Genomic DNA, 13,887 nt, shown 5'->3' on the forward strand with positions numbered 1-13,887 from the left:
ACGTTGACAGCAATAGCCTTAGTACTGCTTTCAACTCACTACTAGATTCAATTGGTTTCAGTCAGAGGGTGCATAAGGCCACGCACTGTTTTAACCACACCCTCGACCTTGTGCTAGAATATGGCATCAAAATTGAAGATTTAATAGTATTTCTGCAGAATCCTTTATTATCAGACCATTTTTTAATAACTTTCAAATTCTTACTACCAGATTATATGAAATTAAATAAAAGTTTCTACACTAGATGCCTATCTGACAGTGCTATAGCTAAATTTAAGGAAGATATTCCAACAGCATTTAACTCAATGTCATGCCTTAATATAACAGAGGACCTTTATGTTAACTTTAGTCCCTCCCAAATTGATAATTTTGTAGATACTGCTATGGCCTGCCTACGGACTACTTTAGACTCGGTTGCTCCTATCAAAAAGAAGATGGCGATGCAAAGGAAACTAGCACCTTGGTATAACTCCCAAACTGCAAACAATTAGAGATAAAATTCATCACCTTCTGCCCACAGCTTCTAACGGCTCACCATTGGGCACAGGAGGGCTGGAGAGAACGATAAGACCTGATACATACTTAGACTGCTTTTATCCTTTAGACCTCCAAAAATTAATGTTAAGGGTCTCTTCAGCTAAGCCAACTACCTGTCTCTTAGACCCCATTCCAACGAGGCTACTTAAAGAAGCACTACCCGTGGTCAACACCACATTACTAGATACGATCAATATGTCTTTATTAACAGGTCACGTACCGCAGTCTTTTAAGGTATCTGTGATAAAACCTATTCTGAAAAAAAACACCCTCGATCCTGAGGTCTTAGCCAACTATAGACCTATATCGAACCTTCCCTTTCTCTCCAAAATCCTTGAGAAGGTAGTCGCTAATCAATTGTGTGACTTTCTACATAGAAATAGTATATTTGAAGACTTTCAGTCAGGATTTATAATGCATCTTAGCACAGAGACGGCACTGGTGATAATCACTAATGACCTTCTAACTGCTGCTGACAAAGGACTTGTCTCCATACTTGTCTTATTAGATCTTAGTGCTGCATTCGACACTATTAACCATACCATCCTGTTACAGAGACTGGAACATTTAGTTGGCATTAAAGGAATCGCACTAAGCTGGTCTAAGTCCTATTTCTCTGAGCGATCCCAACTTGTTAATATTAACGATAAACCCTCCAAATATGCTAGCCATATTTAGCCATGGCGTTCCTCAAGGCTCAGTGCTTGGACCAATTCTATTCTCCTTATATATGCTTCCTCTAGGCAATATCATTAGGAAACACTCAATTAACTTTCACTGTTACGCAGACAACACCCAATTATATCTGTCAATTAAGCCAGACGAAAGCATTCAGTTAGCTAGACTTCAAGCGTGCATTAAAGATATAAAATCCTGGATGACCTACAATTTTCTGATGTTAAACTCAAACAAAACTGAAGTTATTGTGCTGGGACCCAAGCACCTCCGAACTTCAAGATATAGCTACCCTAGATGGTATTGCCCTGGCCTACACCACTACTGTCAGATATCTAGGAGTTATTTTTGATCAGGATTTAACCTTCAACGCCCACTTAAAACAAACCTCAAGAACAGCCTTTTTCCATCTTCGTAACATTGCCAAAATCAGGAACATCCTATCTCAAAACAATGCTGAAAAAACAGTCCATGCATTCAATACTTTCAGGCTGGACTACTGTAATTCCTTACTATCAGGTTGCTTAAATAAGTCCCTTAATACTCTCCAGCTGATCCAGAATGCTGCAGCACATGTTCTGACAAGAACTAAGAAAAGAGATCATATTTCTCCTGTACTAGCGTCTCTGCATTGGCTTCCTGTAAAATCCAGGATTGAATTTAAAATCCTTCTGCTGACCTACAAAGCTCTAAATGGTCAAGCACCATCATATCTAGAAGAGCTCTTAGTACCTTATTGTCCCACTAGAGCACTGCGCTCCCAGAACTCAGAGCTACTAGTGGTTCCTAGAGTCTCTAAAAGTAGAATGGGAGCCAGAGCCTTCAGCTACCAGGCTCCACTCCTGTGGAACCAGCTCCCAATCTGGGTTCGGGGGCAGACACCGTCACCACATTTAAGAATAAACTGAAAACCCTCCTCTTTGATAAAGCTTATAGTTAGGGAGTGAGGAGTTGCAGCGTCTGCCTACATGAACAAGCTGTTGATGGAAGGTAAGAATTTAAAAGTGAACTTTGTTATTATCTAACTCTCAGAGCTTCATATTCGAGGTGGACGATGCCACAAAATGGTTTTGATCTGCGTCATAGTGATACCAGGACCATAACATCCAGCAAGATACTGATATTTTAATTAATAACCGCTACTGACGCACAGTGGACAGCCATGTGTCCTGAGTTCTGAGGTTATCGCTGCACACCAGCGGTGGGACAGTCATTGATTTCAGCCCGGTCTCACGGCAGTTCATGTAAATGTCACGTTATTTTTAATCTATTGATACGTGTTCACAGGGACGTTTTTCTCGTTTTATACGTGGTGGCCAGCACGAAAATGTGAAGTAATGTATTTCAATGGGAAGAATATTTCGTGGTCACAGCACGAAAATGGTAGGTAGTAGTATAAAGAGCCGAAAATCCGTGTAGGGAGGTTGGTCGGGGTGGTGGATGGGTCAAACAACACAGGACTTTCACCCGGGCGAGCAGGGATCGCATCCCGCGTGTGGCGTTTTGTTTCCAGTAGTCTTCCTAATCACAACCATCCTGTTATTGTGGCGCGTCCCCAGCAGCCGTCCCCCGCGGCCATCTCCCGGCGTGTGAGGCGCCCTTTCCCTGTAGTGTTTTTCCTAAACCCAACCTCCGCCATCCCGTTATTGTCGCGCGTCCCCTGCGGCCGTCTCCCGGCATATGGGGCGTCCTTTTCGGCCGTCTCCCGGCGTGTGAGGCATCCTTTCCCTGTAGGGTATTTCGTGCTGGCCACCATGTAAAAAACGAGAAAAATGTCCCTGTGAACACGTATCAATAGATTAAATATAACATGTTGACATTTACACAAACTGCCGTGAGACTGGGTTGTTGATACAAATCAGATTTAGGCTATGTTTAGACGGAAACGATCTGAAGAGAAAACCCAAAAGTGGCGTTGCATTCTCACTTTTTATTCAGTGTTTAGACGAGAGTTTTTGGGGGAGAAATCTGCGTGCATATGGTGACGCAAAAGTGTATATATTCAATATTCGATATTCAATGCAGTATGCCCTCCAGGCGGCTAGGTGGTAGTGTGAAGCACTGCCACACAACACCACCAAGTCTGCGCGCCTGCGGACAACCTTCCTTCTACTTCTCTCCATAGTAGCGCCAAACCAAAACATGAAAGCTGACAATTTTGTCTGGACAGACGAGGAGGTGGAGTTGCATGTTGGTCTGATGATGACCGACACAGTCGACCATGACAAGCCACAGCACAGCACCCACGGGAGCACTACCAATACCCTATCCTGAGCCTCGCAGCCCTTCAGCCGCTGCTTGAGAGTGAGAGGCAGCGGGCAGAGGAGGCTGAAGCAGACCCTCCTCTGCCCGCTGGCCGCTGCCACTCACTCTCTCTCTCTTTCTCTTCATCCGTAACGTTGTAGCCTACTCTGGCTCAAATGAATAGCCTACATATGGTCATCGAACTATAACAACCTTATCCACATTGTTGAAATCATTTAAATATTGAGCCATTACATTGAAAATCTTTTAGATAACAGGAGCCTATAATTTCTGTAGCTCCGTAACAACAGACTACCTGGACGCTTTTTTCTCGTCTCTCTCCACACCGCTGTCTTCAGACTTTTGCATTTTTACCCGTTAGACGGGAACGCGACGGTGGAGTGTTTTTAAGATTTCCACTCTGGAGGGTAGTTTCACTTTTTTTGCGTTTTTAAGCCCCAAAAACGCCATCACCTTCTAAACAAAAGGCACAACTGATAAAATATTTTTAAGTTTTCACCCGTGAGCGTATTCGTGTAAACAGGGCCTTAAAAATCTCACAGTGACTCTTTGGTTAGTTTGATCGTTAGTCCACTAAAATCTGATAGATGAGCAGCCGATGACATTCTGATTGAATACATACCTGATACCATATCGGAACACCTTTTGTAAACTGTGTGCAGATTTGAGTAATTGAATGTCAGTAAACTTGATGTTTTCTCCAGAGATCAACAGGAGAGTTCAGAGGGCCTCGATGGTCAGTCTGCCCAGCTGCATCAAACAGACCTGGACTCCATCTTTATGGTGTGTACATGTACAAACACAGGTTTCACTATTAACCACAGATTAAATGCTAAACTACCATTCAGATCCCAACAGTCTCCATGCTGCTGTGTTCAGACCAGCATACCTTCAGCCTGATGAATCATATGTTGTGTTATTTATAGAGGTGTATGCAAGACTAAAACATTCCGATATTTCTAGTTGAGGTTACAAATTGTCTCGTGATATCAGTACACAAGTGCTGAATTATGTTGGTACTACGAAGACCAATTCACTTTAACTCAATCGGTGCCAAATTTCTGTAACTCAGAGCGTCTTTCACAGAGAGCGGGCCTTAGCTCGGACACACAAACACAAACACACACACACACACACACACACACACACACACACACACACACAGAGGTGTGGTGCAGACACAGGGAGAGTTATGCCGCCTGTGCAGTTTGTTAAAGTCACAGTGAGACACGGCAATGCTGGTAAAGGGGACACAAGTGTGGTTACAGTTTCAAAAGTTCATGCAGACAGCATTTGCTGCAATATGATATAATATAATATAATAGTGAGACCACTGTGCAGTTAATGTTTAACTTTTAACTTCTGAGACAGGTGGAAGTTGGTGACTGACTGACAGGTTGAGGTTGTACAGGCAAGGCAACTTTATCTCTATAGTACCTTTCAGCAACAAGGCAATTTAAAGTGCTTTACATAAAACATTAAAGAACAATTAAAAACGGTCATGAAAAAAGGGTGCAGTTCCGCCCTGCAGTGCCCTGCTATCCCCTGCTATGTCCAGTGCCATGAGCTGCTACAACTACTATTTCTAGTCATAATTCCATTATCTTTATTGTCACTATAATTGCCACTGTTCATTGTGCCCTCAACTGGCACTGTCAGACACTGCCTACCAAGAGCCTGGGTCTGTCCCAGGTTTCTTCCTAAAAGGAGTTTTTCATCACCACTAAATGCTTGCTTTTAGGGGAATTAATGGAATTGTTGGGTCTTCTATCTGTAAAGTGTCTTGTGATAACTCTTTATGATTTGATACTATGAATCAAATTGAATTATTAGGTCTGAAGAGGTTAGTTATACAGGAGAGAAGCCATTTGAGTTTGTGGCAAAACCTTTCACGGTGCTCATTTTTCATTTTGTGACTTTCGATTTGAATAAAAGTCATATTTCATCATTTAGGTTTTCTTCAAAATAGTGTTAAAATCTCATCTCGTTCTCGTGAACCCAATCTTGTGTCTCGAGCTGTGAGCTGAGTGTCACGTCACACCCCTAGTTCTTTACATTAAATGTTCAGTTTATCGTTCTGTTTCAGCTGCTGGAGGAGAACATTGTCACCTTTGTGAAGAACGAGCTGAAGAAGATCCAGAAGGTTCTGAATCCAGATTACCCAGAATGCTTAGAGAGTCAAAAGAAGGCTGAGGATGTGTTGGACGGTGAGGATGAAGAGCAGAGAAGGAGCAGCAGAGATGCATTTCTGAAGATTACACTGCACTTCCTGAGGAGAATGGAGCAGGAGGAGCTGGCTGACTGTCTGCAGAACAGTAAGATGATTTAAGATGTAACATGATGGAAAGAGGAAATTAAGTCAAAATGGGAAAAATCCGATCAGGTTTTTTTGCCCTTGAGTCCGAGTCCGAGTCATTTGATTTTGCGTATCTACCGATACCAAGTCCCGATCCGATACTTCTATAATATATAAAAAAAGAATAAAGAAGAGCGAAAAAACAGATCCAGGATGTTCCTTATTTTTTATTTAATTCACCTTATTTTAACATTCAACAACTCTGTTAACAAACAGAGCACTTCTGTTACATATCTCACAGTTTGCTATGGCTATGTTGTTGTCATCAACTTTATAATACCTCCAGACCGCAGACATACTCGCGCTTTTCGCTTCAAGCTGCTTCTGTGTTCTACTTTGCTGGCATTTAACCAATAGCGTCTCTGCAACAAAGTGATGTCATGCCGCACGCGTTGCTGTTTCTGTGTGGAGTCAAAAGGGTCTAACTCTGTGCCACCACATAACTATAGATGTGTTAAAAAATAATGAGAATATATATACATATATTTCCGAGTCCTGATCGGGAGGTAACGTCCGATTTCGATTGAGTCTGAAACCACGTGATCGGGCCCGATTTCCGATCACGTGATCGGAACTGGACATCCCTAATATATATACAGTATACTGCACACATCTGCATCAGATCCAAGGCTGTATTTCTTACTGATACTGATAGAGCCTTAAATGTTTAGATTATCTGATGTAATTTGTTGTTTGTTTATTCAGGAATTCGTGTTGCAGTGTGCCGCCCCAAATTCAAGTCCAACCTGGAGAAGAAGTTTCAGTGTGTGTTTGAGGGGATTGCTAAAGCAGGAAACCCAACCGTTCTGAATAAGATGTTCACAGAGATCTACATCACCGATGGAGGAACTTTAAAGGTCAATGAAGAACATGAGGTCAGACAGATTGAAATAGCATCCAGGAAACCAAACAGACCAGAAACAACAATCAAACAAGAAGACATCTTTAAAACCCCACCTGGAAGAGATGAACCAATCAGAACAGTGATGACAAAGGGAGTGGCTGGCATCGGGAAAACAGTCTTAACACAGAAGTTCACTCTGGACTGGGCTGAAGGCAAAGCCAACCAGGACATCCAGTTCACATTTCCATTCACTTTCAGAGAGCTGAATGTGCTGAAAGAGAGAAAGTACAGCTTGGTGGAACTTGTTGATCACTTCTTCAGTGAAACCAAAGAAGCAGGAATCTGCTGGTTTGAAGAGTTCCAGGTTGTGTTCATCTTTGATGGTCTGGATGAGTGTCGACTTCCTCTGGACTTCCACAACACTGAGATCCTGACTGATGTTACAGAGTCCACCTCAGTGGGTGTGCTGCTGACAAACCTCATCAGGGGTAAACTGCTTCCATCTGCTCGCCTCTGGATAACCACACGACCTGCAGCAGCCAATCAGATCCCTGCTGAGTGTGTTGACATGGTGACAGAGATCAGAGGATTCACTGACCCACAGAAGGAGGAGTACTTCAGGAAGAGATTCACAGATGAGGATCAGGCCAGCCAAATCTACTCCTACATTAGGAAATCTCGAAGTCTCCACATCATGTGCCACATCCCAGTCTTCTGCTGGATCACTGCTAGAGTTCTGAGGAAGGTGTTGAAGACCAGAGGGGGAGGAGAGCTGCCCAAGACCCTGACTGAGATGTACATCCACTTCCTGGTGGTTCAGTCCAAACTGAAGAACGTCAAATATCATGGAAAATCTGAGATAGATCAACACTGGAGTCCAGAGACCAGGAAGATGATTGAGTCTCTGGGAAAACTGGCTTTTGAGCAGCTGCAGAAAGGCAACCTGATCTTCTATGAATCAGACCTGACAGAGTGTGGCATCGATATCAGAGAAGCCTCAGTGTACTCAGGAGTGTTCACACAGATCTTTAAAGAGGAGAGTGGACTGTACCAGGACAAGGTGTTCTGCTTCGTCCATCTGAGTGTTCAGGAGTTCCTAGCTGCTCTTCATGTCCATCTGACATTCATCAACTCTGGAGTCAATCTGCTGTCAGAAGAACAATCAACATCCCAGAAGACTGAAACCAGAGAAGATGGATCTTCACAGATCTACCAGAGTGCTGTGGACAAAGCCTTACAGAGTCCAAATGGACACCTGGACTTGTTCCTCCGCTTCCTCTTGGGTCTTTCACTAGAGACCAATCAGACTCTCCTACGAGGTCTGATGACACAGTCAGTAAGTAGCTCACAGACCAATCAGAAAACAGTCGAGTACATCAAGACGAAGCTCAGTGAGGATCTGTCTGCAGAGAGAAGCATCAATCTGTTCCACTGTCTGAATGAACTGAATGATCGTTCTCTAGTGGAGGAGATCCAACAGTCCCTGAGTTCAGGAAGTCTCCCCACAGACAAACTGTCTCCTTCTCAGTGGTCAGCTCTGGTCTTCATCTTACTATCATCAGAAAAAGATCTGTACATGTTTGACCTCAAGAAATACTCTGCTTCAGAGGAGGCTCTTCTGAGGCTGCTGCCAGTGGTCAAAGCCTCCAACAAAGCTCTGTACGTGCACATAACTATCAAGATTAAATTAAATTTTTATTTAGAGTAAACACAATTGTGTAATAGTTTTTATTTTTTTATTGCTGATTTCTCTTCAGGTTAAGTGCTTGTAACCTGTCAGAGAGAAGCTGTGAAGCTCTGTCCTCAGTTCTCAGCTCCCAGTCCTCTAGTCTGAGAGAGCTGGACCTGAGTAACAACGACCTGCAGGATTCAGGAGTGAATGTGATGTCTCCTGGACTGAAGAGTCCACACTGCAGACTGGAAACTCTCAGGTTGGTGTTCGGTTAGGATCTAAGTAACAATTTTCAACAACAACAATTCTTGTATTTTTTGTAACCAACCTTGAGTGCCTGGATATGTTTTTTATGACTTTTTGGTCATAACTCTTCCTCATCTCCATGAACTTAATTCCCTTCCATGAGCACCGGTGGTTTAAAGTATACCACCACATGCTTTTTTCTTATGTAAATCCTTAGTTGGGGACAAGAGTGGACAAATGTGAATGTCTAACATGACGTGTGTGTGTGTGTGTGTGTGTGTGTGTGTGTTTGTGTGTGTGTGTGTGTGTGTGTGTGTGTGTGTTTGTGTGTGTGTATGTGTGCACACACTTGCATGTGTGTGTGTGTTTAGTCTCTCAGGCTGTCTGATCTCAGAGGAAGGCTGTACTTCTCTGGCCTCAGCTCTGAGCTCCAACCCCTCCCATCTGAGAGAGCTGGACCTGAGCTACAATCATCCAGGAGACTCAGGAGTGAAGCTGCTGTCAGCTGGACTTAACGATCCAAACTGGAGACTAGACATTCTCAGGTATGGACGGACAGACACGTACTAAGGGACTCTGATTCATGTATAATGGGGGATCTGAGTAAAGGTGTATTTGGAACGATTCAATTGGCATTAACAAAATAAGATTGATGTCACAATGGGGCTGTGAGGCTTGGACCCAAATGCAGAGAGCCGGCAAAGTAAATTGAGCTTGAAAATTTGTTAAGGCAAGGCAAGGCAAGGCAGCTTTATTTGTATAGCACATTTCAGCAACAGGGCAATTCAAAGTGCTTTACATGAAAACAGATTAAAAAATTTAAAACAGATAAAATACAAGAATAAAAGTTACAGTGCAGTATAATAAATGAAACATTGAAGAGCAATTAAAACAGTTAAATATATAAAAGCAGATAAAATAGGAATTTGTCTTTATATGCATATATAGATTGTCATACAGTGTCAACAATGCAACGTATAAGAAATGAACAGTTATTTAAAGAAAGGCAACATCAAATAGATAGGTCTTCAGCTTTGATTTAAAAGAACTGAGAGTTGCAGCAGACCTGCAGTTTTCTGGGAGTTTGTTCCAGATATGTGGAGCATAAAAACTAAATGCTGCTTCCCCCTGTTTAGTTCTGACTCTGGGGACAACAAGCAAACCTGTCCCAGATGACCTGAGAGGTCTGGGTGGTTCATAGTGTACTAGCAGATCAGAAATGTATTTTGGCCCTAAACCGTTTAGTGATTTATAAACCAGCAAAAGTATTTTGAAATCAATTCTTTGAGGCAGTGGAAGCCAGTGTAGAGACTTCAGTACTGGCGTGATGTGATCCACTTTCTTGGTCTTAGTGAGGACTCGAGCAGCAGCGTTTTGAATCAGCTGCAGCTGTCTGATTGATTTTTTAGGGAGACCTGTAAAGACACCGTTACAGTAGTCAATTCTACTGAAGATAAAAGCTTGGACAAGTTTTTCCAAGTCCTGCTGAGACATAAGTCCTTTAACCCTTGATATATTTTTAAGGTGGTAATAGGCTGACTTTGTAATTGTCTTAATGTGGCTGTTAAAATTCAGGTCTGAGTCCATGACTACACCAAGATTTCTGGCTTTGTCTGTTGTTGTTAACATTATCGTTTGAAGCTGAGTGCTGACTTTTAATCGTTCCTCTTTTGCTCCAAAAACAACCACCTCAGTTTTTTCTTCATTTAATTTAAGAAAGTTCTGGCACATCCAGTCGTTAATTTGTTCAATGCACTTAGTCAGTTGTTGTATTGGACTATAGTCCCCTGGCGATAAGGTTATATAAATTTGTGTGTCATCCGCATAACTATGGTAACTTATTTTGTTGTTTTTCATAATTTGAGCGAGTGGAAGCATGTAGATGTTAAACAGGAGAGGCCCCAGAACTGAGCCTTGGGGAACTCCGCACGTCATATTTGTATGCTCAGATGTATAATTCCCTATAGGCACAAAGTAGTCCCTATTCTTTAAATAAGACTCAAACCACTTTAGTACTGAGCCAGAAATGCCAACCCAGTTTTCCAATCGGTCTAGTAATATGTCATGGTCAACCGTATCAAATGCAGCACTGAGATCAAGTAATACCAAGACTGAAATTTTGCCACTATCTGTGTTTAAGTGGATGTCATTAAAGACTTTAACAAGAGCTGTCTCAGTGCTGTGGTGTGGTCGAAAACCCGACTGGAAGGCATCAAAACTGTTGTTTAGTGACAAGAAAAGGTTCAGTTGTTGAGAAACCGTTTTTTCAATGATTTTACTTAAAAATGGAAGGTTTGATATCGGCCTATAGTTGCTCATTAGTGACGTGTCTAGATTATTCTTTTTTAAGAGTGGCTTAATGACTGCAGTTTTCAGGGCCTGTGGGAAGATACCTGAGAGAAGAGACATGTTTACAATCTGTAGAAGATCTGGAGCCAAACAATTTGCAACATTTTTGAAAACGCCCGTTGGTAGAATATCAAGGCAGCAGGAGGAGGTTTTCAGATGTTGTATAATGTCCTACAGGTTTTTACGGTTAATCATATGAAATTGGGTCATATTGGAATCTGTTTTGCCTGGACACTGTGACAACACATACCCTGTACTCGATATGGAAGCACTGACTGTTTAATTTTCTGAATTTTGTCATTGAAGAAGGTGGCAAAATCATTGCAGGCCTTTGTGGATAAAAGTTCAGATGCTACTGGTACTGGAGGGTTTGTTAACCTATCAACAGTAGCAAACAAAGCACGTGAATTATTATTGTTTTTGGCAATAATGTCCGAGAAGAAGGACCGAGGCAAAACTAACAAACAAAAGTAATCCTGGGCAGGAAACAAAACCACAGGGAACACGAGATAAAAATATAAAGACACGACAGAACAAGACAGACCTTGAAAACTCCGAACAGCAACAGAAACGTAATGCTCCCACACAAGACAAAGGCAACACAGAGACTAAATACACAAGGACTAACAAGAAACAGGTGACACAACAGGTGAAACAAATCAGGGCAGGGCAGAACAATCAAACAGGGGGGAAAACAAAAGACAGGAAGTAAAACAAGAGAAGACTAGGGAGGACACAAAGACTAAAAAATAAAACAAGAAACACAGACAGAACTAACAATTGTGACAATTTAATCAACTCACTTATCACTTAAAGCAACGTACCATCAAATTAAGTACTTTCTTCTCTTAGTCAACTTTTGTACCGATATACTGTAGGTAGCTGAAATTTGGTACCAGTACCCAACGGTACCTTTTTTCAGTAGGTTACTTTCTCTCTAACAAAATAATTAATTTAATTTGGAAAAATAAGCCAAACATATTTATCTAATTTTTCCTCCCAAACAACCAACCTGTCAGTTTGTCATCAGGGTAGAGCTTAGATCGGGCCCAAAAAAATCAAGCCCGACCCTACCCGAGCCCATGCATGCTGTGTCTGAGCCCGGCACGGCCCGACACATTAACTGTAATTATGAGCCCGAGCCCGATTTCAACCCAACACTTTTTTAATACGTGGGCCGTTATAACTGACATTGTCAACTACAATTCTGAGTTGTTTGAACTACAGAAATCTGTTCAGAATGATCTTAATAAATAATGCAACAAGGACGAAGCATATAGCCTAAACTGCGCTGTTTATTTATTCAGAATGGAATGGATCGCAAATGGATCCGAATGAAGAAACGTAAAAAAAAAACAACGCATTTCTCTGTGAGGGCTTGCCTCGCCCTCAGGGGTAGCCTATGCTTGGAGAAGACAAAAGAGGACATTGAAGGCTGACTATCATCTTTTCTGCCACGACGATGATCGAGTCTGCTTAATGAGTCCCCGTTTTATTTGCTGTCGTAGGCGAGCAGCGTGCTGCACTTAATGCACTCGACAAAGCCAACACATATGTTGTCACTGCCCACGACTTGTTTAATATGGTTCCATACCTCCGACTTTCCTCCAAACTTGCTCAAAGGTAATTCTCCTGTTTTTCTTTTTTTCTTTACATCCTCAAGCTCCATGCTACACACAGCACAGCAGGCCCGGTGTGATGTGTGCGAGAGGAGGAGACTCCGCGCATGACACGTGTTGCATTTTGTAACTGTAGTAACTTGTGTAACTTTTTGGAAACATTTTTTACTTTGGCCTAAATATAGCCTATATAGATAATATTTCTGATTATGGTATAGCTTTCTCCCCACCCAATTAGGCTAATAAAGTAATGATTAAAAAAAAAACACAAATGCTTGATCAAGGGCCCGGCCCGGCCGGGGATAGTGGCGCAAAATAACGGGCTCAGGTCGTGCTCGGGCTCGGGTTCGGGCAGAGAATCTAAACGCCACACCAGGGCATAGAGAGCGCTGTTGTGCTTGTCTCAGAGTAAGTGTAACCACACCGCGACAGCTTTAGCAGCATTGTCCTGACTGTGACTTGAACAAGCTGTACTGAGAGCTGTCTCTTTGAAAACTGTATTTCGCACTATGATCAGAGCCGGGCCTTCCTATACATGAACTAAGTGGCTGCTTAGGGCCCTGTGGCCACTAGGGGGCCCCCAAACTTTGGTCTGACCATAGACCCAGACCGTGACCCATCTAACATTACCTGATTCTGGCAACATGGCAACCCTGCAACGGTGACGTATGAAGTTGATTGTGTCTTTGTTTCTTCCTGCAGGGTGGATCATGGTGGACCGCAGAGACTGAGACCTGGTTTGAGGAAGTGTGAGTGTGTTTTAAGTTTGTTCTAAGAGAACTCAGCTGTGTTTCACTAGTTTAACCCCTTTCCTGTCGCTGGAAGTTTCATATTGGATGAGGTTATTTACTATTTCAATGTTTTACTGAACAGGATGGTGAGTGCTTCAGTTCAGTTTATTTTATGAAAGGGCACAGTGCAAATTAATAAAACACATTATTTCCCATGGGATAAAAAAGCCAGAATTAGCCAAAAGGCTATTTTTCATATGTAGTCTCAATGTTAAAAAAGGCTTTTTTTAAATGCAAAGAAACAACACATGCAAAAAAAAACATCATAGGAACAGAATACAACAAAACAAAGTACAACGCAGAACTTACTTAACATAAGACAAGACACAACACAGAAGCAGAAAATATACAACAAAGCAAAGCAACAGAGTATAAGAGTGCTTAGCAATTGATGGTGAATTGGCTAAATCTCCCTTTACCAGTGGATGTTATTATATAGACATTAGGGTTGCACGATATCGATTATGAATATTGCGATATCGATATTAATTTTGATATTTTAAAACATATGTAAAATTACAAAAGTTACAAGA

The 13,887-nt window shown here is 42.1% G+C and overlaps 1 protein-coding gene and 1 long non-coding RNA gene across 2 annotated transcripts in view; both read left to right on the forward strand.

Moving 5' to 3' along the window:
- The window catches only part of LOC118495010, a 31,284-nt gene extending 29,457 nt beyond the window's left edge, over positions 1-1,827 (forward strand). The window contains exon 3 of the long non-coding RNA XR_004897305.1: positions 1,746-1,827. This is a non-coding gene — a long non-coding RNA (uncharacterized LOC118495010). The remainder of the gene's footprint in view (positions 1-1,745) is intronic.
- LOC116057179 (NLR family CARD domain-containing protein 3-like) overlaps positions 1-13,887 on the forward strand; it is a 158,861-nt gene that overhangs the window by 138,703 nt on the left and 6,271 nt on the right. The window contains exons 6-11 of the mRNA XM_036001074.1: positions 4,182-4,260; positions 5,564-5,792; positions 6,539-8,336; positions 8,435-8,608; positions 8,967-9,140; positions 13,266-13,312. Coding sequence (XP_035856967.1) covers positions 4,182-4,260; positions 5,564-5,792; positions 6,539-8,336; positions 8,435-8,608; positions 8,967-9,140; positions 13,266-13,312 — 2,501 coding nt within the window. The remainder of the gene's footprint in view (positions 1-4,181; positions 4,261-5,563; positions 5,793-6,538; positions 8,337-8,434; positions 8,609-8,966; positions 9,141-13,265; positions 13,313-13,887) is intronic.

The sequence above is a fragment of the Sander lucioperca genome, chromosome 5, assembly GCF_008315115.2.
Source record: "Sander lucioperca isolate FBNREF2018 chromosome 5, SLUC_FBN_1.2, whole genome shotgun sequence".
Classification (NCBI taxonomy): domain Eukaryota; kingdom Metazoa; phylum Chordata; class Actinopteri; order Perciformes; family Percidae; genus Sander; species Sander lucioperca.